Source organism: Pseudogymnoascus verrucosus (assembly GCF_001662655.1).
Source record: "Pseudogymnoascus verrucosus strain UAMH 10579 unplaced genomic scaffold scaffold_3, whole genome shotgun sequence".
NCBI classification, from domain to species: domain Eukaryota; kingdom Fungi; phylum Ascomycota; class Leotiomycetes; order Thelebolales; family Thelebolaceae; genus Pseudogymnoascus; species Pseudogymnoascus verrucosus.
In genome coordinates this window covers 520,384-546,094 of record NW_017263654.1, presented here as the reverse complement: position 1 = coordinate 546,094, position 25,711 = coordinate 520,384, and the positions used below count along the sequence as shown (strand labels likewise).

General features: G+C 50.9%; 7 protein-coding genes across 7 annotated transcripts; 4 read left to right on the top strand and 3 right to left on the bottom strand.

The window, feature by feature from the left end:
* Nucleotides 1–766: 766 nt before the first annotated feature.
* On the top strand, nucleotides 767–1,262 carry VE01_01197 (uncharacterized protein; the record flags this gene model as incomplete). Its single annotated transcript, XM_018270723.1, has 3 exons — nucleotides 767–896; nucleotides 1,020–1,154; nucleotides 1,201–1,262. 3 exons carry the CDS (start codon nucleotides 767–769, stop codon nucleotides 1,260–1,262), a joined length of 327 nt encoding a protein of 108 aa, XP_018134484.1.
* Nucleotides 1,263–1,727: 465 nt separating this feature from the next.
* On the bottom strand, nucleotides 1,728–3,499 carry VE01_01196 (uncharacterized protein; the record flags this gene model as incomplete). Its single annotated transcript, XM_018270722.1, has 3 exons — nucleotides 1,728–2,011; nucleotides 2,213–3,166; nucleotides 3,229–3,499. The coding sequence occupies 3 exons, from the start codon at nucleotides 3,497–3,499 to the stop codon at nucleotides 1,728–1,730; spliced, it is 1,509 nt and encodes a 502-aa protein (XP_018134483.1).
* Nucleotides 3,500–4,524: 1,025 nt separating this feature from the next.
* On the bottom strand, nucleotides 4,525–7,043 carry GPI10 (glycosylphosphatidylinositol anchor biosynthesis). Its single transcript, XM_018270721.2, has 5 exons — nucleotides 6,597–7,043; nucleotides 6,317–6,547; nucleotides 6,023–6,258; nucleotides 5,805–5,975; nucleotides 4,525–5,749 (listed from the first exon to the last, which is right to left on the bottom strand). Exons 1-5 carry the CDS (start codon nucleotides 6,876–6,878, stop codon nucleotides 4,729–4,731), a joined length of 1,941 nt encoding a protein of 646 aa, XP_018134482.1. The 5' UTR covers nucleotides 6,879–7,043; the 3' UTR covers nucleotides 4,525–4,728.
* A 496-nt stretch (nucleotides 7,044–7,539) lies between these two features.
* On the top strand, nucleotides 7,540–9,653 carry CAR2 (ornithine aminotransferase). The gene is made up of 2 exons (XM_018270720.2): nucleotides 7,540–7,760; nucleotides 7,849–9,653. The coding sequence occupies exon 2, from the start codon at nucleotides 8,029–8,031 to the stop codon at nucleotides 9,418–9,420; it is 1,392 nt and encodes a 463-aa protein (XP_018134481.1). The 5' UTR covers nucleotides 7,540–7,760; nucleotides 7,849–8,028; the 3' UTR covers nucleotides 9,421–9,653.
* A 1,128-nt stretch (nucleotides 9,654–10,781) lies between these two features.
* Nucleotides 10,782–13,109, top strand: VE01_01193 (uncharacterized protein). The gene is made up of 3 exons (XM_018270719.2): nucleotides 10,782–11,128; nucleotides 11,215–12,722; nucleotides 12,914–13,109. Exons 1-3 carry the CDS (start codon nucleotides 11,107–11,109, stop codon nucleotides 12,944–12,946), a joined length of 1,563 nt encoding a protein of 520 aa, XP_018134480.1. The 5' UTR covers nucleotides 10,782–11,106; the 3' UTR covers nucleotides 12,947–13,109.
* A 10,625-nt stretch (nucleotides 13,110–23,734) lies between these two features.
* Nucleotides 23,735–24,502, top strand: VE01_01192 (uncharacterized protein; the record flags this gene model as incomplete). Its single annotated transcript, XM_018270718.1, has 2 exons — nucleotides 23,735–23,963; nucleotides 24,042–24,502. 2 exons carry the CDS (start codon nucleotides 23,735–23,737, stop codon nucleotides 24,500–24,502), a joined length of 690 nt encoding a protein of 229 aa, XP_018134479.1.
* Nucleotides 24,503–25,257: 755 nt separating this feature from the next.
* On the bottom strand, nucleotides 25,258–25,701 carry VE01_01191 (uncharacterized protein; the record flags this gene model as incomplete). Its single annotated transcript, XM_018270717.1, has 1 exon — nucleotides 25,258–25,701. The coding sequence occupies one exon, from the start codon at nucleotides 25,699–25,701 to the stop codon at nucleotides 25,258–25,260; it is 444 nt and encodes a 147-aa protein (XP_018134478.1).
* Between the last annotated feature and the right edge of the window lie 10 nt (nucleotides 25,702–25,711).

Below are 25,711 nucleotides of genomic sequence, written 5' to 3'. Positions count from 1 at the left end.
GTACTGGCGTACTCCTCCTCCGGCATCTTCCCCGTGGGGAACCCTGTTAGTGTTCATTACTACCCTCTTTGGCTCTAGGTTTTATGAGCAAAGCGGAGATCTTTGAAGGGATTGCTCGCGTCAAGATCATCAAGATGTAGATTCACTTCCTCGGATTCTGTGAAGTGTCTATACTACGCCGGGATATCCATGAAGTGACGAAGTTGGTTATGTGCTCTGAGTTGGCTGGCCATCCAGGGGATCTTACACACGCCCGAGATTTCAACAGGTGCGCTGTTAGGAGAAAATATATTTGCATCTGGAAGGTGATATTTCTTGGTTTATGGGAAACTCACGGTTGAAGATCCTTGGATAGACCTTCTCGAATAATAATGGAGAAGCAGTGTCCCTTCTCGAGACCGGTGAGTACAGTAGCTATGTCATGCCACTTCGCTCATGGCACCTTATAGGAGTTTCCGCTAATCCACACCATATTCTGCATCGAACCTCCACCAGGACCTATTTGTTCCGCGTTTGCATTTAGTTCCTCGCGTTTACAGTATGGTATGATACCCAATGTTGCACCCACGGACAGCGCAAGTTTCGTCACCCGCGCGCGTAACTAACATACCATCTCAACTTCCCAGGAGAATCTCAAATCGTTCAGCATCCCAGATCTACTCTCGCCATGTTCCGTGTTCTACCTCAAGCACGTGTATTCACTCGATCGTTCGGCAAAGCTACCATCCAACGCTCCCACCATACCGCGACCGCGCAGCTCATCACCATGAGCCCCCAAGGAACGCCCATCACCCGCCAGATCGATGTCTGGCTCGGAGATCGGGGGAGTGCATATGTCTATTTCGACCCCGAGTTCAGCCAGCCTTTCCAGGCAGATAGAGCATTACAAGGCGATGGTTCCACTCCGCAAGACCGGAGCTGATCCCGCTTGAGTTCCATCACGATACGCGGCATTTCGCTCATAGTATGTATATCCGTCTTGTCGTAATTATTTTGAGAGCTAAATAGTTATTACGAAGAATCGTCGTCCAACCCGAGACTTGAAATACCCCAGGATCTTGTCGGACGGGCGGGTGCTACCCAGGGCAACAGTCCGGCGACTCTTCATCTCTGGGGCATGGCGAATGCGATTACGCTTGATCGGACGGCTGATTGTATGTGCGAACACTAACTGCGACACTTGAGGTATGCTAACAACAGATAACTGGATTCCAGCACTGCCTTCGAGAGTCGTACCGGGAGCTGAAGCCGGTATTAGATGAGCTTAAGTATAGGTAGAATGTCTTAGGAGACGGGGATTTTTTTATGGATTATGTAATTGTATGCGATATTACTTGCTTTGTAAAATAGGTATGGATTAGAGATCTTCAAACAGCATATTGCTCGTATAAGTTGCACTGAGATCAAAAGGATGAGGATCAACCATCTTCGGTGCTCGCGGGGTTATTACGCATGGATAGGGGCAAGAAACAAAGGTTATCTCCAACATCGCCTGCGCTCTGCGAGTTTGTTGCGTCAATTACGCTCGAAGAGCACAGTAAACGAGTGTATGACGAGCTGACAAGTATTACCAGAGTGAGAACCCGAGAGACATACGCAGTAAAAGATTATTCTACTTTCTTTCTCGCCACATCCTCTTTACCACCTCCCCCTTTTCTCGCCACATCCTCTTTCTCACCACCTCCCCCTTTTCTCGCCGTCGCCTCCCTTTCTCGCTACCTCCCCCCTTAAGCGCAATTACGACCGCAGCCCGGTCGTATTTGCCTCCGTATCGTTAGTGTAAGCTGCAAATCTCGAGAGCAAAGAGTTCTTTTGTCCTCAGCCTCGGAGTGAGATCGCGAGGACGCGTTTTTCGCCATTGAGCTCACATCAGCAATCGACTTCTTCGTGTTGATGGTTTTTAGGACGAAGGTCTCGCTCGGCAGTTTGAGGATCACTGGCTCACCAGCCCCTTGCAAAAGAAAAGGACGACTTTTCTGGCGCTGGAAGGTCTTCATTGGCGAGGAACTCGCTACGTCCTTTAGTAAGTTCATGTTAGATTTTATAGTAACACCATTAGAATGTGCCATATGCTACCGTAGCTTACTAGATAAAGAGAATATTGTCGTAATATTAAAGGGGTATAAATAAAATTATATTCAAAGAAAGCATATCCAGCAAACGCTCCGCTCCGAAGCCCTAGTATTTTATGCCCACTCGGTTTCAGACTCACACAAGGAACCCTCCGACTCCTCCATTTCCTCCAATCCCTCGCCATCAGTAAACAACTTTCCCTTGTCCACATAAACCATCACCTCCTTTTCCTTCGGGCATCTAGCCTTAATAGTCACCATCCCATAGATCACTGTCTCTGTAACCCTACCAAAGTCGTTCGTCTCCGACTCCTTCGCCAAATATTCCCGCGCAGCCTTATTCGCCTTCGCAGGCGACAAGTATGTCCCCTTTATCACAGCCCCCTCCAGCACTCCATCAGGATCATTCTGGTAATCAATCCTGACAGCCGAAACATGGTAGACGGTGATCTCTCCCGGTGCGTCAACGGTCAGGTTCTCGGCCTCGGCTTCCTCGATCACACCGTCCTTCTTCACCTCGGCCTTATCGACACGCACATACATGCCCTTTCCATCGGGGCAATTGGCATTAACTCGCACCATCCCACCATACTCACGCACCTCATATTCCTCAAAGTAGTCCCTTCCCCACTCCTCGATCATATTGTTTCGCGCCGCCTCATTAGCAGCAGCGAGCGTATCGTAAGAACTTAGAATCTCAATCTTGCCATGGGACTTATACAAATCTAACGTTTCACGTATCAGCGTGTAGATGTACTGCGCGTCAGGATTCAGCGGCGCGGCTACTTTGGATGGAGACGCCATATTCTTATGAACTAACACGCCCACATCCTGGTAGCCGTTGTGGCTCTTGGCAAAAACTTCCACCTTGCCATGCAGCTTCTTCACGTCGCATATCTGGAAGTACTTGAGTCCCGGCCCTTTTTCAAAATAGCCTCGCGCAGCGGCATTGGCGTCCGCGAGGGTCTTATAGGTGCCAACGATCTCAGAGGGTCCAAGGATGTTTTTAACTTCGTCAGTATTAGATCGGCGCAGGACGACGTAGGATTGCTCTTCGACAGCCTTCGGGGTGGGGTCGCCTTCCTCACTCCCGACTTCTCAACCATCACAACCATCTCCTCCCCATCCGGGCAAGTAGCAATAACATGCACCATACCATCCACCTCGCTCGCCTCATACGTATCAAAGTACTCGCGTCCCCATCCCTTAATCAAATCGTCGCGCGCGGCCGCATTGGCTGCCGCGAGCGTCTTGTAGGTGCCAACGATCTCATGGTTGTCGTGGACGCCTTCAGGATCATTCGTTTCGCGCGACACAACGTAGAGTTGCTGCTTGGCAGGCTTTGAGGACTTCTTGATGCCGTTTTTTTGTGTGGTTGGGGCGGACTTGGAGGTAGGACCGTTCGAGGCGGGGCGCGATCGGGCCATGCTTATATTGTGGGTGTGGCTTCGGTTCAATTGATCTTGGTTTGTGATTGAAAAATAGCTGACTGGGATTTAAAAGCATTAGGGGTCTCAGGTCTCAGGTGTTTCACTATCTGTGAATCAATGACGTGGGCGTTAAGTTTAGAACCGGCTGATATTATTTAGGAGTTGCGCGCGATGGTTGGTCGCGTTCGAGGGGAAAACGCCACGCCTTGACGCGAAGCCACGTGTATCAACTTCCCCTGCAGCTTCCAAGTGCCGGCGAATATATCACTCTAGAGTTCCGAAATTGATTACAGTGGTGGTAATGAGAACTGCAGTGTCGTTGAAAGATTGAAGTCTTGCGGAACTATTGAGACGGTTGCTGTGTGGGCCTTTGTCAACGACATAGCTCGAAAGGGGAAAATAGAAGCCCTTCTCATTCCTCCAACATTAGAAATTTAGAGGACGAAGACTGTAGTTGGGGGGGTCAGGGTGCCATTTTAGAAGAACTTGATAATATTACCCTTTTGCTTATGGTTAGAGCAAAACCACCAAAAATACAGCCAGAGAATCACTATCAAAGTCAATCATTCCCTAGATTCTACGATATTTCACAGCGGACAGAGAATTCTTGACAGTAAAGAATTACCAAAAGCTAATGTGGCATATAAACAACGCCCTTCCCGTTCACTGTGTCCAAACGTACTGGAAAGCAGCATGGACATATTTCCCAGGACTTTGGATGGAGGTGGTGAGAAAGAAGAGTGGTGGTGAGAAAGTAGAGAGGCATTGAGAAGAGGCAGTGAGAAGAGAGAAAAGTGGTGAGAATGGGTAGAGGTGATGAGAATCGTGGTGGAGGATGTTGTAGACCTCCGCCTTTCCGCGGTGGGGTGGATGATGGCCTAGGCAGATCCTGCAATGGGATCGCCCAGAATCCATTTGATCCGTCTGCCTGAAAGAAGCACTTTAGGTGAAGTACATTAAGGCGGGTGCATTTCTGGCGATAGTTATGGCAGATTTTCGTGGTCACAAGAAGACAGAAAATGAGCAGTGGGAGCCAACACCCGAGTTCTGATCGAATTATAGGTTCCTAAGTTATCCTCATGTTGCTGTTCGACTTTGCTCACAACACGAAGTTTAACTCCGCACAGGTATATAAGATTAATCAAATTAAATCTCCTCTATATAACACAAATATAATACAACCACCCCCATCACACTGACCTCTTTCCAAACCCTATTTCTCCCACCTAAGCCTTAACCCTCTCCTTAAACTCCCACACCACAACCCGTCCCTTCCGTCTCTCATCATCAATCCAATGACTATTAAACCCACTCCACTTCCTCACCACCTCATACTGACTCCCCGTCTCCTCATGCCACTCCACCAACACCCCCTCAATCCCCTCAAACCCAACCACATACTGCGGCCACGGCTTCTCCCTACTCCCCACCTCGCGACTCAAAAACCCCTTCGGATCATCGAAGAACCGATCCGCCTCATCGCGGTACGCTGCGCGCTCTGGCGTGCCGGCTGGGATGTCGAGAGGCGGCTCGCAGGTCAGCGCCCAGGCGTTGAGGGTAGGGTGAACGAGGTGCGAGCGCCATGGCGTGGAGTGGCAGGGCATGAGGAACGCGGCGAAGGGGGCGTCATCAGCAGTAGTTGGGATAAAGAGGCCGCGCTCGGTGAGGTGTGTGGCTTCGTAGTCGTAGCGGAGGAAGGCGAGGACGTCGAGGACGCCGCGTTGGTGGATTAAGGTGGTGTAGAAGGCGAGAGAGATGTTAACGGCGACAAGTGCGCCGAGGAGGGTGGTGCGGCGCAGGGTGGGGGAGGGGGGGATGGAGAAGGAGGTTGAGGGGGCTGGGGTGGAGGCGGGGGCGGGGCGGGAGAAGAAGGAGAGAACGTGGGGTGCGGAGAGGATGTGGAGGAGGGGGAGGAGGGGGTAGATGAAGCGGACTTCTTTGTGGGAGATTAGGGAGAGGGTGGCGATGGTGGTGAGGGCCGTGAAGGTGAATTGGAAGCGGATGTTGCTGACGGATGCCCCTTCGGTTCCGATGGAGGTGGAGGAGACGAAGGCGATGAGGGTGAATGGGATGATGGTGGTGAGAAGGAGGGGGAGGCCTTCGGTGACGTAGTAGTCCCAGCGGTTTGTGCCGTAAAAGACTGCCAGGGACTTGGTGATGTTGAAGTAGAGCCACTGGTAAGGTGGGAACGTCCACACGCCGAAATAGTAGTAGTCCGAGGCGGCGGAGATGGAGAGAGCGAGTGCGCTGTAGGAGTTAATATGTGTCCTCGTAGAGTAGAGGAGTGGGATAGGTGACGTACCCGCAAATGACAGCTTCGCGTAGGATGATTAGGAAGTCAGAGAATTTGGCGGGCGAGGTGCCAGTAAGACCCAGTCGGCTGACAGATACCGTCACTATCGAAGCCCAGATGAACAGGTTCGTGGGCCTGAGAAGACAGGCAATGCCTGCCAAGAAAAGGCAAATACGAAGACTGAAATGTTAGCTATACTCATAATTGAGAGGTCCCATTCATCCTACCTGTTGACATCCGAATTGGTCTTGAAGATCTGAGACTCCTGCGAGCTAGTAGTGGCCTTGTCGGCCTTATCAGCCTCAGCTGCATCTGGAGACGTCTTCTTTGGTGCGCTGCTGTCGCCATATAGGGCCCAAGGCCAATAGTAGAGAGCAACGATGGTCAAGACTGTCTCCAGAGAGTTGGAGAGCGTCCTGGTAGAGCAGAACCACTGCCATGGGCTCAAGGCAGTGATGAGTAGCTATATGACTTGTTAGCCTGTGTCTCGTGACATATGACTATATAAGAGAAGGACATACCGTGGTGAAAGCCGCATTGCTTCCTTGCCCGTAAACCTTCTCAGCCAGCTGCCACGTGTAGTAGTCCCCTACCGCGGCAACAAGTCCCTGGAACACTTTGGGGAGGTAGGCCAGGATAATGGCTTTGAATTGCGGGTACATGCTCATGACGCCCATGGCCCGGTCAGCTACAAAGTAGAGCAGGGCGAAGATGGCGGGGTGCAGCGATGACCGAAGCTGGTGATGCCATTCCTACATATCTTAGCCATAGTTGGAGGGGTATAGAGGACGGGATACCCACCCAGGTGATCCATGCACCGCTGGACGCGCCGAAAGCCATCTCCCATGCTGGCTCGAGAGACTGGAAGTACTCGTCTGGCTGGAAGAAGGTGCGGATGGTGATGGCATTTATGAAGCGCAGGATGATGAGGAGATACATCATGTCTCTGCGCTGGTATTCATAGTACGCCGTGTGGTAGGCCTTTCGTATGGCCAGCTTGCGACGCACATCGTCATCTCGACGAGGGACACCGGCTGCCTCTGCAGCAGCAGGCACGGGCGAGGGTTTCGCAGAAGTGCTCATGTCTGCGGAGGATACAGAGCACAGAGAAATACAGGTAAAAATATACAGAGAGGGAAGGAGAGGATGGAGTATTTTTTTCAATTCATGATTTCCTTTTTGGGGATCTCAGACACTGGGGGCACGTGGGCTTCGTGGGGGTTCAGAGAGGAGGGAAGGAAGGAGGTGGGTGGAGTGGAGAGCTGGTAGGGAAGCGGAAGCCAATCAAAGCTTGTTTTTTTCTTTATTTAGCATAGCGTGTAATAGTACAATATTGGTGTGGGTTGGGTGCACATGATTTTAATTTAGTGGTCATGTGACGTAATGGTATTAGGTTAGTATATAGTCATGTGACTTTTTAGTTATAGTGCTAGTCACGATATATACACTCACGTGACTTGTGTGATCTTTTGTCATGTGATGTATTGGCAATGGCGCTAGGCTATCATTGTCCTATAATCACGTGCCTTAGCGTACTATCCAATCAGTCTATCTTATCGCCAATGCCTTCCTAAGCCAATTAGTGTATCTTATCGCCCCATGCCTTACATAAGCACCATCCACGACCCCTTCCACCCCTCGTCCAACCAATCAAACTCCATTCTTAGTCATTCCTCCTCCCTTCCTCCCCTCCAACCAATCGCCTCTCTCCAAGTCCGCAGATAGCCGTCTTTGGTGGTCTTAACTCCTCCTGACTGGCCTCTACTGGTCTCTCCTCTCGTCATCGACATCCACCCAGCCATCCCACCACATCCACCTCTCCAGGCGCCATTTCCCCTATGTGCAGTTACACACGATGATAATTCCCTATAGGCAAGTCTGAACGATTTTCACCAACACGATCAAAACTTGCGTCTGGTCACGCCCACAATGTCCAATTAACCCCCGTGGAAGTTCGGTGAAAAGGTGAGGGGTCTGAGGGGTCTCCGCGGTCATGCTTAGTATTTCCATTACCATTGTTTTACATTCCGGGAGCGTTTGTCTGACTATATAGGTTGGCTCCCTCCCCCCTCCTCATCCCACTTCCCCCCCTTCATTATTACCCCAAAAAGAACCATTCCCCTCTAGAGAATATCGTTCGATAGGACACTCAACGTGAACAACTCCAATACTCTACTACCCAAGTACACTCATTCATACATACATACCACTACCCCCCAAACCAATATCCAGTATGGCTCCTCATGCAGATGGACTTGCTGGTAAGGGCCAGGCCGCTGCGAAGGTGACCGGTCAATACCATGCCACATCCAGCGCCAGCGCCATCGAAGCAGAGGCCAAGTACGCCGCACACAACTACCACCCGCTCCCCATCGTCTTTGCCCGCGCCAGCGGCTCCGACGTCTGGGATCCGGAGGGAAAGCACTACCTTGACTTCCTGTCCGCGTACAGCGCCGTGAACCAAGGCCACTGCCACCCCGAGCTGGTAAAGGCGCTCTGCGACCAAGCCCAGCGCCTGACCCTCACCTCGCGCGCCTTCTACAACGATGTCTTCCCCAAATGGGCGGAGAAGATGAAGGACGTCTTCGGGTACGACATGGTCCTCCCCGTCAACACCGGCGCGGAGGCCGTCGAGACCGCGCTCAAGATCGCTCGCAAGTGGGGATATAAGTCCAAGGGCATCCCCGAAAACAAAGCGCTCATCTTCGCCGCCGCGGACAACTTCCACGGCCGCACCCTCGGCGCCATCACCCTCTCCACCGACCCCGACTCCCGCACCAACTACGGCCCTTACGTCCCCAACATCGGCGCCGTGAACCCCACAACCGGCAAGCAGATCCGCTACAACAACGTCCAAGACATCGAGGACGTGCTCGCCGCGCACGGCAAGGAGACGTGCGCCATCCTCCTCGAGCCTATCCAGGGCGAGGCCGGTGTCGTGGTCCCAGATGACGATTACCTAACCCGCGTGCACGCGCTGTGCAAACAGCACAACGTCCTCCTCATCATCGATGAGATCCAGACGGGTATCGGACGCACGGGCCGCATGCTGTGCAGCGAGTGGTCGAACATCACGCCTGATCTTGTGACGCTGGGTAAGGCGCTGTCGGGGGGTATGTACCCCGTTGCCTGCGTGCTGGGACGGGCGGAGATCATGTTGACCGTCGAGCCTGGGACGCATGGGTCGACGTACGGTGGAAACCCGTTGGGCTGCGCGGTGTCGATGCGTGCGCTTGAGGTGATGGAGGAGGAGGGGTTGACTGCGCGCGCGGAGAAGCTGGGTGAGGTGCTCAGGAAGGGGTTGAGGGAGATTGATTCGCCGATGGTGAAGCTGGTTAGGGGACGAGGACTGCTGAATGCGATTATCATCGATGAGGCGCATACGGGTGGACACACGGCGTGGGATCTGTGTATGTTGATGAAGAGTAAGGGACTGTTGGCGAAGCCGACGCATGAGAATATCATTCGGTTTGCGCCGCCGTTGGTGATTTCCGAGGAGGATATGCAGAAGGCCTTGGGGATTATTAGAGAGGCTATCGAGGAGCTGCCGACGCTGAAGGGGGAGAAGGAGGATGAGGTTATCCCGGCCGCGGATAAGAATGTCAAGATCCACCTTGATGATTAGATATGTTCCCCCACACATCCCCACCACCTACCTTGTCAGCGAGGAGTTTTGGATTTCCGCGACGACGCCGACGAATGTATGCGGGGTCACTTGGAGGCTGATACCAACCTGGCGGCTCGCACGTCTTTTATGAGTTTTTTTATTTTTTTGAATATTTGGTGAAGAAAATCATTAGTCTCACGATCACGCGATAGAAGTAGCAAAAAAATATCAATAAATGAGAATTGAACGATCTATATAAGTTTTATACATGTTTTAGTAATTGTTTTGGTTGGTGGGGTCGTTTCGTTTCGTTCATAAGGAAGTCAGCATTTCTCCAAAAATGCCTCAGCCTGACCCCGCATTATCGCCAGATCTGAATCTCGCGAGCTTATCGGGTATCGGGGTACGGGAGGGAAGTACGGTGGACGGAAGACGCCATGTGCGCTACGAAGGATACTTGGGGAAAGTCTCCAACTCTAGACCACCTCAGACAACAAATTGATATCCTTAGCCTCCATCGGCGTGATTACTATACCTTACATACTGACGCTGCAGTAAGCCCAGAAATAATCATAATCATACATTTACGCCACTACGGGGGAAGGGAACGGATACCCTCCGCTTAACAGTACGTAAAGATCCTCCTACGAACGGCAAATTCTCCCCGTCACACGGCACTGCACCTTCCACATTCGCCGGGTGGCGTTCGCGCCCCCAAAAACAAGCACCGAGACGAGGCGCTGTGCGGAGATGACGATGGTGGCCTCGGCACAGCCGCACCTACAGACAGGTGCCAGTTTTTTTTTTGTCAAGACTGTCAACTTTCCCCCTAATACCCCAAATTATACATGCTAGATAGCGAGCTAGAAGCTATCATCGTACTGATGGAGTAGGACCCGTGACCGATCGTGCCAGTTTGCGGTTATGGGAGGGAGGTGATGCACTGGCTGGCCTTGGTAGCGCGGTAGGTCGCAGTACGACCAAGAGAAGTGCGGAGCCAATTCCACGTTTATTGGGGTAATTAGCCTCATGGAAGCAAAAAAGAGAAGGAGCCAAGACCATCATCCGGTGCTAAAACCATCATAAAAACAGCACGCCGAAAGCGCAGTCCAGAACTGTGGAGAGAGAAGGCCCTCTTACCTCACTAAACAGCAGTTGACTCCTCCCCAAGCCCACCTAATCTCGTTCCCTCCCCGCATTCTGGCCTGACCCTCGCCCCAATCACCCATCCCCGAATCCCCGATCCCCACCACTACCGAGTGCGACGCACCGGCTAGACCGAGTCGCGCGGGCGCGGATTGGGCGGGCGATCCTTCGACGACTGTCCCACCACCCCCGCCGCCGCGCCGGCGGCTTTGTAATTGTGGCGCGCTGCGGGCCTGGGCGGGAGGCGATGCAAGGCGATGCAGGCGATGTTCGGCGCTGTCTGTTGCTGTGTGTGACTGCCCCGCGAAGTGTGTCATGGTGGTGAAGGGGACCTACTTAACTCGGACGCGGATCGGCCAGTTGGTGGTAGGGCTTTTGCAGATCCTGCTGCTTTTTCGCGAGGGTGCCCAGCTACGAACTTCTGTAGGGAGGTGTGTCGGCTTGGATCTTCTTCTTCTTCTTTTCTTGGTTATATGCGAAAGAAGGATTGTTTGAAAAGATTTGCGCATTTTGAAGGGAAGAATAAGAGGTTATTCTGATATTTGTGTTCCGTTCAAGATGTTCGGGTTCGGCGATAAGAGTTAGTAGTCCGCTCCCAGCCGGCGATCGGCTCATTGAGCCGACGTCTTTGATGCGATCGATCAACCACTGACTGGATTTCTGTAGAGGCCGCAGCGAATGCAGAATCGCCTATCTCGTCAGTCATTGACGATGCTGGTGTTCCTGGCGAGAAGACGTTCTACGACAACAAGGACGCGGAGGGCAACGATGTCGTCGACGCCAACGCGCCCGCCGTGTGCCCGCCTCATACGACCGAGGCGGCGCTGATGCGCAGGGTCGACATGAGGGTCATCCCGTGTCTCTGCGTGCTATACCTCCTCGCCTTCCTCGACCGCGTCAACATTGCCAATGCGAAGTCCTTCGGCCTGGTCGAGGACCTCCACCTCATCGACGAGACCGGCAAGACATCGAGCGTCAAATACAACACCGCCCTTACGATCTTCTTCGTGCCATACATCTTCTTCGAGATCCCTGCCAACATCCTACTCAAGAAGCTGCGCCCGCACGTCTGGCTTTCAGGCTGTATGTTCACCTTCGGCCTCGTCTCCATCTGCCAGGGCCTCGTGCAGAACTACTCCGGCCTCCTCGCCACGCGCTTTTTCCTCGGCATGATGGAAGCAGGCATGTTCCCCGGCTGCTTCTTCCTCATCGGACTATGGTACAAGCGCACCGAAGCGCAGCGCCGATACTCCTTCTTCTTCTCCTCCACCACCCTCGCTGGCGGCTTCGCCGGCCTCCTCGCCTCCGCAATCGGAAAGATGGACATGCTGAGCGGCTACCGCGGATGGCGCTGGATCTTCATCCTCGAGGGCGTGCTGACCTGCGTCGTCGCCATCATGTTCTTCTTCATGCTTCCCTCCTTCCCCGAGGACGCGAAGTGGCTCACCGAAGACGAGCGCGCGTTCGTCATTGGCCGTCTGCGCGTCGACCAGGGCCGTTCGGCGGCGGATCGCAGCATCACCCTCCGCGACGTCGGGCGCGTCTTCAAGGACTACAAGATCTACCTCGGCGGAATCATGTATTTCGGGCTTATCGTCCCAGCCTACTCGTACGCCTTCTTCGCACCCGCCATTATTTCCAGCTTGAACTACAGCCCCATCCAGACGCAGCTGCGCTCCGTCCCTCCGTGGGCTGCTGCATTCGGGTTTTCCATGATTGTAGCTTGGTTCAGTGATCGCACAGGTCACCGCTTCGCTTTCTGCCTTCTCCCGATGTGCGTCTCGATGGTGGGTTTCGCGATGTTGTTCCACATCCACAACAACGTCATGGCGCAGTACAGCGCGCTCTTCCTGATCGCCATGGGCACCTACAGCGCCATGCCAGTGATCGTGTGCTGGTTCAATATGAATCTCGGCGGGCATCATCGCCGCGCTGTCGGCACGGCGTGGCAGGTTGGGTTTGGAAATATCGGCGGTATCATCGCGACGTATAGTTTTCTGGATTCGGATAAGAAGAATCACTACAGGAATGGGTATAGCATCTGCATTGGCTTCATTTGTCTCAGTGCTGCGGCGTGCTGTGCGTATGCTGTTGCGGTCGTGTATGAGAACCGGAAGAGGGATAGGGAGGTTGGGACGTCGACTTTGACGGAGGATGAGAAGGCGGAGCTGGGGGTGAGTTTACTTTTTTTCTTCTTCTTCTTCCTTTCTTCTTCCCTTCTCCTTTTTCCTATGAACTTTGTGAGAGGTTTAAGAGGTGTCGTCTGGTTTGTTCCGATCACGGCGTGGAGTAGTCATGTTTGGAGCGGGTGGACGGCATGTTTGATGCTTGGTGGTCTTGAGCCGATGCTAACCTTTTTAAATAGGATCTGAGCCCCGATTATCGCTATCTGTTGTAAATAAAACTTAGCGTTCGCTGCGATTTATGCGTCTACATAATCTTCGTTTTGTATTATACTATAGCTAATATACTGCGGATCTTTTCGTAATTTTGGTGCGAATGGTTGGGAGTTTACATATCCGCGGGAAGAGAGACGCTTATGAAATGATGGCGGCCAGTGATAGTGACTTAATTGCACAGACTTATATTTAATTTTCCGGCATTTCCCAGCCTCATATCTCCTCTCTATCCCTCTTATCTTCATCCACACTCTAACTTATCTTATCGTTTTACTCTCCCTCCTACCCTGCGCCCCATACCCCATCCTGGAGGCCAGATCCCATCACGTGTCTATCAAGATATATAGTCATGTGATAATCTGTCATCCTAATGCTCACCAATCGCCCAACCATGAAATCTTGTCTCAATCACAAACCAATTTAACGAAGTAACTCCCCTACAAACCCTAACAAAAGACAATTCTAGAACATATAACACACACATAAAAGACATTAAACTGAACCCATACATATGCACGATTTTTACAAGGTGGAGAACAAAGTTGGGGTGTCACGCATATGTATTTGTGAAAGTCCAAAACAAAGTCCGAGGCATCCGAGATCGACAGCCCTGCTTACTTGATTTGTCAGAGGGGTGTTGGGGGGGATATATAGCATGGTGACCGCCCCTCCAACGTCAGTTATTGGATGCTACTGGTGATGGGATTTACGGTGCGATTTACTGACGACTTTGTATTGTTTGTTGACGATACAGGATGCCTTTGAGACGTGAGGTCAAGGACCTACAAGCACGAACGTGGACAAGAGGCGATCAAGAACGTCACGGTCAAGTGGTGGGTGAGACAGCAGTAGGTTTGATTTCATTTCATTCATTATCCAGCACCTCAGTAAGTAAAGCCCAGCAGAAGCCAGTCTGTCGGCATCCATTCCACTCCATCCATCAAGCTTCAAAAAGAAGTGAAATGCATATTATCCGCATCTCCCATATTTTCTTCTCCGACCAGCGATGCAGTTGCGGGGTATGCGACGATACAACAGAAGGGGTATGATGTGATCCTTGCGACAAGGAGATGGCGGTGATTGAAGGGGTTTAGTATGAACAGAAGTCGATGGTAGTGGGGGTTGGAATGGGGTTCGTTGTGGATGCTGGAATCGACAGTTGGAAAGGGTGCAGGTAGGAAATATCCGATAACGCCGTGTGATGGGAACGCCGAGAAGGGGAGGCAATATATACAACGAAGTTTGCGAGTGGTTGGGTCGCAGGTGATACCGAGAGAAGTCGGAGGAGGAAGGTCGACACCAGTCTTGGTCAGACAAAGAGATCGATCAACTAGGGACAACAAGTCAGCATCGCACCAGCAACAACCAACGGAACAGATCGAACTCACCACCACCATCTCACGAATTCTCATGCCAAACACCACCATGCACCGCCCTGGTAATACCCAACCCAACACCCACCGCCAACCCCACAATCACCGCCCCAATCGCGATCTTCACCCAAAACTTCGTCCTCGAGTCCAACCCCCTCATCGGATTCCAGCACTCCGTCCTCCTCTTCTCCGCCATCTTCGCCTCCTTCAACGCCTTCTGCCCCGGCCAAACCGTGCACTCCTTATTCGTCGCGCCACCGCTGGACTTCTTCTGCGCGAGGGCCAGGGCGCTGCCGCCGAAGCCGCCTTTGGTATTGGACCTGGTCTTGGTGGCGGTGGTGGTCTCGCATAGCCCGGCTTCGAGGTCGGATTCGTAGGTGCTGAGGTGGGACTTGGAGTCGGCTTTTGTGGGTTGTTGGGAGAGGGGGAGGGGGGAGGAGTGGGCGTCGTGGAAGGGGGAGAGGGGGGTGGAGGTGCGTGTTGGGGTGAGGGTGAGGAGGGAGGAGACGTCGTCGATTGTTGTGAGAGGTTGGGAGGGGCGGGAGGGGATGGAGAGGCCGATGGGGAGGGGGGTGGTGGTGGTGGGAGAAGACATTGTGTGGGAGTGTAGGAGTGTGGGAGGTTGAGGGAGAGTGTGGTTGTTGGAGTGACAGGTGGTGTGGTGGTGTTGTAAGGTCGATTGGTGGTGGTGAAGGGAGAGCGAGGTGTCGATCAGATATACTGAAGGAGTGGCTGTCGACTGGATAAACTTTCGACGGGAGGTGGTAATCGTGGATATAAACTGGTTGGTATTGTAATCGAGGGGCTGATGGTAGCGCAAAGAGACAATCCGATGATGTCGTGATAGTGTAGCAGTTGTCCCACCCTACTCCGCTCTCTCTCTCTGTATCTTTCCGAGTTGCAGGCGACCCAAGGTATATATCTCTCTCTCAACAGAACAGGAACCAATTGAAGTATCCCACAGATTCCACAGACAGCAAAGTAGTGGACAGGGCAAGTGTAGAAGTATATCTCCTGGGGATTCCTGATTGTTCTTGAGGGGGGCGAAGAGAGAGTTGGGGTGAGGGTGAGGGAGTGAAGGGAGTGAAGGGAGTGAAAAGGATAAGGGAGCGAGTGGGTTTACCTGGTTTCACCCTGAGAGACAATATTGGGTGGTGGTGGAGGTGGATTGGGGGTAGTGGTGGATGGTGGAGAGGGAGAGGGAGAGGTCACTTCACACCCCCAAATGCTGGCAGATTACGGCGCGAGTACTTACTGTCTCTGATACCCTGCCTAACTACGAAACCATCCCAGGACCAACCCAATATCGCTGAGTTTCGATATTAGAATGCGCGCAATGGCCATATTATTCCCGTTACAATAGATGTCTATACTATTAAAATAAAATAGAATAAAATGAAAGGGATACGGAATAATGGGCAAATAATCGCAACGGCGACAGCAAACAAGCAAATCGGTGGTATGAGATACTTAATCTGGGCAATCAATCGACCTTCCCGCGCTGTTTGCGGTGCCAAGGTGCCAATCTCGCCCTCTAGCGGCTAGCAAGTTCCCAGCATCGTCGGGTGTTCTAGTCCACCAACATCCACCCACCCCCACAACGCTGGTCTCCCTTTCTACCCCAAACTGGCAATTGTGCATCGTATCGTGTGTGTTAGGAACTATGAGATCGATATGATGCAAGCAGTTAACTGCGACACGCGCGCCAGCCATCCCAACATACGTATGCTGTCGCTCCCATCCCATCCCAACGTCAATTATCATGTCTTGACTGAACACCTGCGCCAGCGACGAAACTTGATTCTCGAGCAGGTTGGGGATAGAGTCGTGCCCCCATTTTCTCCGCACCCACCTGTGTTGCGCGTACGTACCTCTTTTTACCACTTACCACTCTTTCAAGTACGGTACAGTAGCATCAGTGTAGTACTCCGTAGTCAGTGAACGGTAAATGCCATTCGCCACCGACGCTCTGGTCTACCCCCTACCCCTCGACCATCCCCTCGCAAAATGGCGCCGTGGGTTCAGTCCGACAGGGGCCCGAAAGACGTCAAGCATGATCAAGCATAGTGGACATATAGTGTCCACATCCCCCTGTCCACGCACCAATCCCCTCCGCTCCCACCTACCTGCGGGTCGACAACTCGCCCGTCCCGTCCAGAACAGTGGGTATGGCAAGCCAATAATCGGCCCACTTGGAACGGACTTCTCCCGGCGGGACTGGGATTTCCCTTACTGGATATGGCGATTATGGCGAGTAGATAGAGTCCCAGCGCCGAGAAAAGGCGAGAAAAGGGGGAGGAGAAAACGGCAATTGTATTCAATCCCCCCTTACTTCCTGCAGAACTGTCACTTTTTTTGCACCTGCGTGCGCGGCCAGGCAGTGGCGAAAAACGAGGCCTGCGACTCGACTCGACTCGTGCATATCGCGCATTTTCGGTCGAGGGGGGCCAGCCAGCGGGGGAGTTGACGGGGAGTTGACGGGGCCATTTGTACCGTTCAGGAATGTCGTACCACCAGCCGCGATCGCATGCTGCCATGCGTTGGGCCTGCAGTCCTTAGACCTCGTCTGGTTGGTCGTGGCGTTTATGTTCTGCGTTGGAGAGGGGCGCTAGGGAGTGGATTTTATTTTGTCTGGAAGAGGAGAGGGCGAATTACTTACTTTGTGAGATCTGAGGGGTTTATGTTTGGGTCACGACTCGTAGGGTGACAGGTGTGGATTTTGGGATTTTGGGATGCGGGGAAATGGGGTTTGGAGGTGTGATGCTTTTCGGATGTCGTGATGCTGTGGGAGCGTGAGGGTTTGTACCGCATGGGGAGTCGGTATTCTTCCACGGCAGATTGGTAGGTGAGCGAGTCGTGATTTCCGATATTGGATGATCGTCATCGTCGGCGGACTGCTGTTGCACAGATGTTGGAATAGCTTGTGCGTAGGTACAAACGGCGTTAGGAGTGGCACAGGCGCGCGCACGGCATGTCGACGATGGGGTAAGGTCAGACCTTCCCTCGTCGCCCCCCAGACTCGGCCACAAAGAGGAGTGGTTACAGCCGCGACTCGGCACCTATTGCAAGTCAGCTATGGGGTGGTCCGAGATGCTTTATAAACAGCATCACGACGAATTCCCTGATTTCGTCCCACCGAGAGAGACATGAATCTGATCCACGATCCTATCCCCAACCTACCTTGCACCCCTCCCACCCCTCACACCGACACCGCGAAGAAAACATATGTCGCCTCTTCCCAATCCCACACCACCCACCCTCATCAACATACTATACACACACGCACTCGTTGTCAAGAAACCCAACATCTCCCCCCCCAGAAAGCCTGACAGCGGACCAAGCGCGCCGGCGTCCCAAAGACCGCTAGCACGGTGATAATCCGATAGTCCCTTGCAGCGCCGCCCCACCTCGGCCGAAAGGGACCTGTGCGAGGAGAGTGCGTGCATGAGCGCGATGCTTGGCGGAGGGTGGTATGTCGCGCAACGTTTCCTTGACGTTTGCTTGAGAGCTGCGATGAGCCTTGCTGCATGGCGAGGAGGGGGTTTTGTGCTACAACGACGTCAGGTTGTGTGACTGTCGCGGGTGGTGGTGTTGGGGGTGTTGGGGGTGGTGTTTGTCGCGCCTTGGTGGGTGATCGAAGGGTTTGCGGGGAAGGGAGGACGGTGGAGGGGGTTGAGACCTGTTTCAGGGGCTGAGAGGGTGAATGTGACGGTGAGTGACTGATGAGAGTCGAAGGTTTGACAAGTTTCCTATGTTGTGGCGGTCAGTGCCTGAGCCTAACATCGACTTCAAGAATCTCCGATCTCAGATTGCGGGCGGAAGGTAGGAAGATATTGGTAGGTTTTGATTTTCTTTTTATAGCCTCGTTATCGACGTTGTGTGCATTTAATCGCTGGGTTTGCTGTGGAGGTTTTGTCAGCTTCTAATGCTGTGGTCGGGCTGGGTCAGTGCCTGTGTCTGTGAGACAAGTGTCTACTCCAAAGTTTGGGTTCACGGCGTCCCTGAAGCTTTATCCTTTGCTGTTTAGCTGCTGGTTGCCATTGGGGTCAGACACTTTCTATTTCCATGGCGTTCTTATTCGTGAGACAAGTGTCTACACAAATTATGCGTGGTTCTCGTGTATGTTATTCACAAGTTTGTCTCCGTACAGTATATACCCATTTCCGTTGTCTACCTGCCATTATCTCGCGCTTACGTCCTCTAACTACCAAACCCCCAAGCCATCTCCTTGTTCCTTCCCCTTGTGCCTGGCCACCTCCTCTCCCCTACCACCCCCCTCCCCCAATCATCTGACCCTCCCCAACCAAGCGGCAAACCAAACCATATAACCAAGCCTAAGTCCACCCCCAATAAGTCTGGCGGAATGGCTGAGTTGGTAGCTCTCTCACCCATCCCGCCAGGTAATATGAAATCCAAATTGTCATTGTGTGTTCGGCGCCCGGGGGCGCCCGGGATGCCGTACACGCAATGGTGAGGAGGGTTTGGTTACTGGTTCTGAGTCGATGTGGGTAGCTGCCTACATCGAAATCAGAACCTGGTTCTTTTGCTTTTTTTTACAATTTTTTTGGGGGGATCATGGATAGGAGGTTATTGGAGTCTGTCTTGGGGTTCTTTTGGAGAAGAGAGGGTGGAATTGAGCTTTGGAGGGTGTTTTTTTTTGTATTTTGGGTGTTAAGCGCGCTTGGATGGGTTGTGCTTCGCTACTTCCTAATTAGACGCGTCGAGGGATATAGGAATCCGAGCTAGGCGTAGACTGTCTTATAATTGTCAAGTTTTACGTGAAGTTTACGTTGGTTCCTTCCCAAATAAGACACAGAGAGAGGCTCGTCTTTTGCCGCCTTCGCATTTTTATATCATATGAGGATGTCTCATAACCGTTCTCGCACATTCTGGTCTTGATTAGAGTGTCTTTGAGATTCTTTCAGATGGCCTCCTTTCACCATGCTTTCAGTGTCCCAGGGCGTTATTCTGGGTTCCGCCAGGCATTTGCATTAACTCGTGGGTTTCCTTTCTTCTTCATCGAGCTCATTGTTTTCCACCTTCCGCAGCATAAGCCATAGGGTTTCTTTGTCCGAAGTTTCACCTCCTATCCCTCGACAACCATGCGTCAAAAGGCAGCGAATAGAACAAAACAGTCTCGGAGGGCCTTTGAGGGCTTCGAGGACCGAACTCGACACTTCAAGAAGGTATATCCAAGTGATACTAAGTCGACAACGACGTTCTGGTCTGCCATTGCCTCGACAGTGCTGGATGCCCCTATCTATTTTGAGTAGGTTAGGGAGAAGTGGATTGTGGGGAGGGAGGGGTTGATAGTATGCCTCTGTGAGCACCCTTGGTGGAATCGGCAGTTGCTGCTAGAAATGGTGTGGAAGGAAGAGCATTTCGAAGCTGTGGATTAACTAGGTCCATTAAAAACCCTAATGGGCATATTCCCTTGCGTTTCTTAAACTTCGACGTCTGCGAGCGGTTCTTCAGCTTTGTGCAGTAGTGCACTTGCAACGTCCTTTTAGTCCTTCCTAGGAAGAACTCTGCAATTTTGTCCCATGGCAATTTGTCATCCTCTTTCAGCTGTATTAACAGTTCGTCATTAGCTGCTAAATATGTTAATTGCCTACTAGGTCTGCTTACAATTCGTTCTCGTAAAGGTAGTTGCTTTCTCTGCTTCTACACAGCTAGCAGTGACCTCTTAGCATGTATGCAAACCTATAAATAAGCTGACCCTTTAACTAGTTCCCTACTAGATGTAGAATTTAATATATAGAGACTAATTAATAGTTTAAACGAATCTAGAAGATCTAGCAGCCTAAACCCTAGGTTGTAAGTTGTCTCTTATCTAATCCTCACATACTTAAGAAAGTCCTAAAGAGGATATTCTTAGTAGTCTGTGCTTAGAATTAACTCTATAGTATCTAGTGAACTCTAAGAAACTATAGAACCTTAAGTAGTTGTAAAGCGTAAGCCTAGGGTCTCACGGGAGTCCAGGGAACCAGGTCAGGAGGCAGGAAGGGTATCGCATTCAGTAAGCACAATAGGTCTACGTAGATACAGCGACTATTGACTGGAGTCCTCCACTGAGGCTCCAGCCCCTGATATATCTTCCTATCCCGTGAACCCTAATAACCGGGCTATACCCGAATGACAGCTCCACCGTAGGGCTGCCTTCGGCGTGGCACCTCACGTGCCATCACGTGAGGACCGCCTTACAGTAGTATAGGTCTAGGCTTAGGCTATATATAAGGACATAAGGCACCATATTATAAGGAGTAGCATATAAAAGTGTATGTTAGATAGAAGTTAGTACAATCCTATAGGTCTACTATAAAGGATATAAAAAAGATAAAGAGAGAACCCCTTAAGTCTATTCCTCTTTATATCTAAAACAGGTCTAACTTAGTTAGCTAGCCCCTAGCTCCCTACATGTAACTACCTTAGCTCTAAGTCTAATCCTAAGGATGTCTAGAGGACCCCCTACGTCCTATCATCTCCCCATCCTTGTAAGGACACAGGGCACTATATCACAAGAAGTTGCATATAGGAGTACGAGTCAGATAGAAGTTAGCGCAATCCTATAGGTCTACTACAAAGGATACAAAAAGGATGAAGATGTAACCCTCTATAGCTGTTCCCTTAAATACCCGAAACCCCTCCAACTCAGCTAATTCCCTATTTGCCTAAGGCTTCCTTACGCTATGTGCCTAAGGCTGTCAGTCGCGACTGACCCGTAACGGCCCCGAGTCTCGATGGCGCCACGTGACGGCCGTAACTAACCCGAGTAAGGAGGCATCCTTACAATCCTCCGCCTAAGCTAGAATGAAGTTCAGACTACCATCTACTAACCTCAACACTGCTATGGCGGGTTGAAACTTTAAATATGAGGCTACTCACCTATGGCGGCAGGGTTGAAACTTTAAATATGAGACTACTCACCTATGACAATGAAGTTGAAAGTTTAGATTAGGCGGGGGGGGCGGCTAAATGTTAAAACCCGGGGTAGTCCCAAACCTTAATCAACCATACCAAATAATTAAGTAGATGTCGACGACGTTGATGTTATTGAAAAAAAACCTCCTTAATACTTCGCCTTGCCTCGATGGTATGTAAAACTGTGCTTAAGTTTCTATCCACCTCCATCCTGTGTAGGGAAAGCGTATCTGAACCAGGAGGAATTGAGCTGGGCGAAGTTTCGTTCTAGACATATTCACAAATAATGATTTATATAACTCAGAAATCGTGTAGAAGAAAGAGCCTTATTAAATAGATAAAGAGGTGGGGAAAAACTTTATGTATACTCAAAGTACCAACCAAAAACACCGCCAGCAGGTGGGTTCTGGGATTAATGCCCTATATAATACATTTGAATCTCTACTTAAAAGGCCAAAACCAACCCTATGAAGGCAGCCCCTAAGACTGCTCCCTCTAAAGACATCTGCCCGATCCTCCCAGCCCCACCTTCACAGCCTACAATGCCGAGAGTGAGATTTTGACCTTGTGCCACAACCCTAGCACAATCCAAGAAACCATCTGTCTGGTTTTTGTTTACCCGACAGTATTGGCTACGGTACAGTACCACTGGTTAGTATGTCTCCTCGAACTGAACAATGAAGAAGTTAGAATTTGACACGAAAAAATTCAACATACGTGCATGTACTTGTATAGTATATCGGCTGGTTTGAGGCGCAGCATTGAGTGAAATCGAGATGCGTTTCGAGTGACAAACCGCAGACTGGACCCTCCTTTGCAAGCGTCGAATTGATTTCTGCAGGTATGACATATTTATCGCACACGGGTTCAGTAGTAGAGTTTTGCGCGAAACATAGAGAAACAATCGAGGAGAGTAACAGTATGATGTTGGTTGAGGATAACATTACGGACTATTTCGAGCGTGCAGAATACGATGTAATGCAGTGGTGTGTAGACAAGCATTATATAGAAATGCTTCGACGAATGTTACCTCGCTGACTAATGTTATATCGTGTTCGCGGAGCGAATGACTTTCAAATAGGAAGGACGACGTACGAGCATTAGGCGCTTAGAATTGTCTTTCTCGGAGGAGGAAGTCCAAAATAGGTAGGTAGGTAGGGTGAGGTAGGGTGTTGGTTGCCAAGGCTTTCGCCTTGGCGGGACAAACAAGGGCCAAGTCTCTCGCCCTCCTCGTCGTCGGCGAAGCCGAAGCCCTTCCAACAATCCTACAGGGAAAAAGTGTTTCAGCCTTGACTAGAAGACCCTAGTGTTGGAGGCAATTGGGGGCCGGCGGGGATCGCCGTACAGATTAGCTGCCAATCCTCGTTACGGCCGCAATTATCACTTTGGCAGTGAGTGCAGTCGGCTCAGTACCTTAGGCAGTACTCCGTACAGTATCACAGTATATAGTCGTATATAGTATAACAAATCAATTAATTAACTTAACTATTCTACGCACCCTGCGTACGGTATTTATGCCGATCGTGAGCCCCTTATTCCGTAGGAGTGGAGGGCTCCTACTCCGTGCCTGGTGACAACGACGATCCCAACATCGTATCCACCTGTCCCATGGGGCTACGGTCAGCATACAACACCTAGCTACGTAGATATATTGAGAAGACGGGAGGAGCCTGGAGGTTCTCTTGTTAGAATAGGCACGCAGTATCCAAGAAAGAGTTTCTTTAGAGGCGAAATTTACCCTTACAACTGCATCGGCGGTAGATAAGTTGTTACCGAGTAGCCTCGGTTAGAATTAACCCTTGCAAGTGCATTGGTGTTGGATAAGTTGTTAGCCATGGTTAGAGTTAAGCCTTGCAAGTGCGTCGGTGTTAGATACCTAATTGGCTTTATTTCAGTTGGTCTACGTGTATATGGGTGTCTTATAGGGCAGTCATAATCAGCTCCCTTCAACATGTTTATTTTAAGGATTCACATGCGTCCTAACGGAATACCATCTAGTATAGGCAGGTTGGATTTCCTAGTAAGTGTTGGAGAATCCTTCAACTCAAGTAGAGGCAAGTTAAATTTCTTAGCATATGTTGGATAATCCTTCAACTCGGATATGTGACATGAATATTCAATTGTCGTAGGTGTTGGATGGTCCTTCAACTGGGATATGTGCCATGAATACTCAGCTTCCAAGAACCAACAACCTTTTCGTATGGATGAACCCTACGGATGATCATTGCGATGGAGAATTGACTCCCTGCAAGCAAATGCGCTCATTCAAGAAACTGATCCAGGAGTGAAGAATCTAGTGGTTTGGAAAAGAATAAATAGAGCACGATGAGCTTTCTCAAAACACTAGGACAAGCAACTCACTCGGCACAGAGTTACAAATCCTAGCAAAACTTTCACATCGATTGTAAGTGAAAGTATCAATATCCGATGGATTTTGTTACTAATGATCACAGCTTACTCCTCCACTCAGCCAAGATGATGTTTCTTGCAGCCATGACGTGGATTGTGCCCGTCGTTTTGGGAGCTCCACACCTGTCGTCTCTTCCACGAGATCTCAAGGAGGCCAGCCTTCTCATCAAGTTCGACAAAACGAGTCTGGAGCAAGAAGTCGTTGTTGTGGACATGGAGTCCCAGGTCTTAGGACAGTCCTGCAGCAAGACGTTAGATTCTGGGGCCTTCGCCGACTTCCCCATCTCTACAGACCTTGATTCAAACGGTGCAGGTAACTTTGAAACCGTTTTTTTTCTTCATTTTCCTCCCCTTATTCTTCATGTGCAGATACTGACACGATTTAACATAGGGAATATCACACTAAACGGGCAATCATACATGGTGCATGAGCATGCTGATTTCTCAGGAGGAATCACCTGCACCAGAATGTACAGCGACGCTGATAGCTTCGTACGATGCTCAATCAAGGTCCCCAATTCCCTACAGGCCAAGCCTTTGAGCGCGGAAAATAGCAAGGCTTGCTTCACTCGTGGCACACTTGACATGGAGACAACTTCGAATATCTTTGCAGCCCGACTTGCAGGGTCAAAGGAATACGATCTTAGTGAAATCTCACTTTCAACGTCCGAGCACCCCCCAAAATCAAACGTTCGTGGAACTAGCGGCGCGAATGGTCCTCCTGATTGCGCTTGGCACTCTGACGTTGTCCTCATTGGTAACGGGGATCCGCACCAGAATTACCTCCACACTCAGCTTAGTGTACGTTGTGGACTGAGCATCCCCCCCAACCCCCAGTCCAAACTATTTTAATGAAATAGAGAAGTCTAACGTATATATTACTGTAGATACCTATTCAGTGCGGTGGAGCCGACAGCTGCAATGTCGGAGAGAGCAACGCTATATCATACTCTGTTAACTACAGTTTTGGTGGTAACTTCTTTGGTTGGGCATCGGGCGGTTTCTCCGTGACGAAAACTGTGATGACTGGGAACCAACACGGCTGCGTTGGCCATAAAGGGCAAACCGTCTGCATCTGGAAGAACACTGCGCATACAGCTTATAGTGTCCGTGAGCGGCAGCGAAGTCGATGCGATCCAACCCAATTCGGTGACAGATATGTGCTGGTTTCACCAAACGACCATACAGTAGGAAGCTACTACTATTGTGTCGTCGGTTCGTGTCAAAACCAGGGCAATTCGTGGATGGACAGAAATGGACGTGCAGGTGGCCCATGATTAGTTGAGTAGCTAGTTTAGCATTTCATATGCTAGGAAGTAAACTAGAGACAATTATACTTGAAGTACATCTTAAAATAAGGTATCTCCCTTAAATCTATGTGCATATCTCTAGTAGCGCTGGCAAGAGAGCTATGTTCAATCTGCGCTAGAGCATTCTGTTACTCAGATGAGCTCTGCACAATATAACCTCGCTTCTGTGGTAAAGAGATAGATAAAATCGTAAAAGATAGACGAGAAGTAAATCATATGAACTATATCACCCATTTCCCCATCCCCAACCGTCCAAACCACCACACACAAACACACAAACAAACAAACACACCATCTTCAATTCCCACTCCCTAACAACACCAAATTAGCCACATTCATAATGGCAATAAATAACCACACCACAACCGCAAACACGGCCGTTACCCATCTATTCTTGAAACTGACTACACCTTCCTCATCCCCTCCCAGTCCCAGTCCCACCAGCGTCACCACCAGCACCCCCCTCCCCCCCTCATCATCACTCTCCTCCTCCTCCTCCACACCAGCTCTCGGCGGCCTCACAGTCATATACCTCCCCCTACAAGTGAAATAAATCAACGACGCGATCACAAACGGCAGCGCGACCGACTGCGCAACTTGACTCCCATTCAGCGCCGCCGTAAGCCCCTCCTTCCCCACCGGCGCGGCGATAATAATAGATGGCGTGATACTAATCAACCTCATTACAAGCCGTCGCACCCAGGGGGGCGCGGACCAGCGGAGCGCACCCTCCGAAACCATTTGCCCGGCG

What these genes read in the sequence shown, in the direction of transcription:
- GPI10 (XM_018270721.2), bottom strand. Translation starts at nt 6,878, where the DNA reads ATGAGCACTTCTGCGAAACCCTCGCCCGTGCCTGCTGCTGCAGAGGCA. An exon ending in GCGGTGCATGGATCACCTGG is followed by an intron (nt 6,548 to 6,596) that starts GTGGGTATCCCG and finishes TAAGATATGTAG; the next exon opens with GAATGGCATCACCAGCTTCG. An exon ending in GCAATGCGGCTTTCACCACG is followed by an intron (nt 6,259 to 6,316) that starts GTATGTCCTTCT and finishes CAAGTCATATAG; the next exon opens with CTACTCATCACTGCCTTGAG.
- CAR2 (XM_018270720.2), top strand. Translation starts at nt 8,029, where the DNA reads ATGGCTCCTCATGCAGATGGACTTGCTGGTAAGGGCCAGGCCGCTGCG.
- VE01_01193 (XM_018270719.2), top strand. Translation starts at nt 11,107, where the DNA reads ATGTTCGGGTTCGGCGATAAGA. An exon ending in GTTCGGGTTCGGCGATAAGA is followed by an intron (nt 11,129 to 11,214) that starts GTTAGTAGTCCG and finishes GGATTTCTGTAG; the next exon opens with AGGCCGCAGCGAATGCAGAA. An exon ending in ATGAGAAGGCGGAGCTGGGG is followed by an intron (nt 12,723 to 12,913) that starts GTGAGTTTACTT and finishes CTTTTTAAATAG; the next exon opens with GATCTGAGCCCCGATTATCG.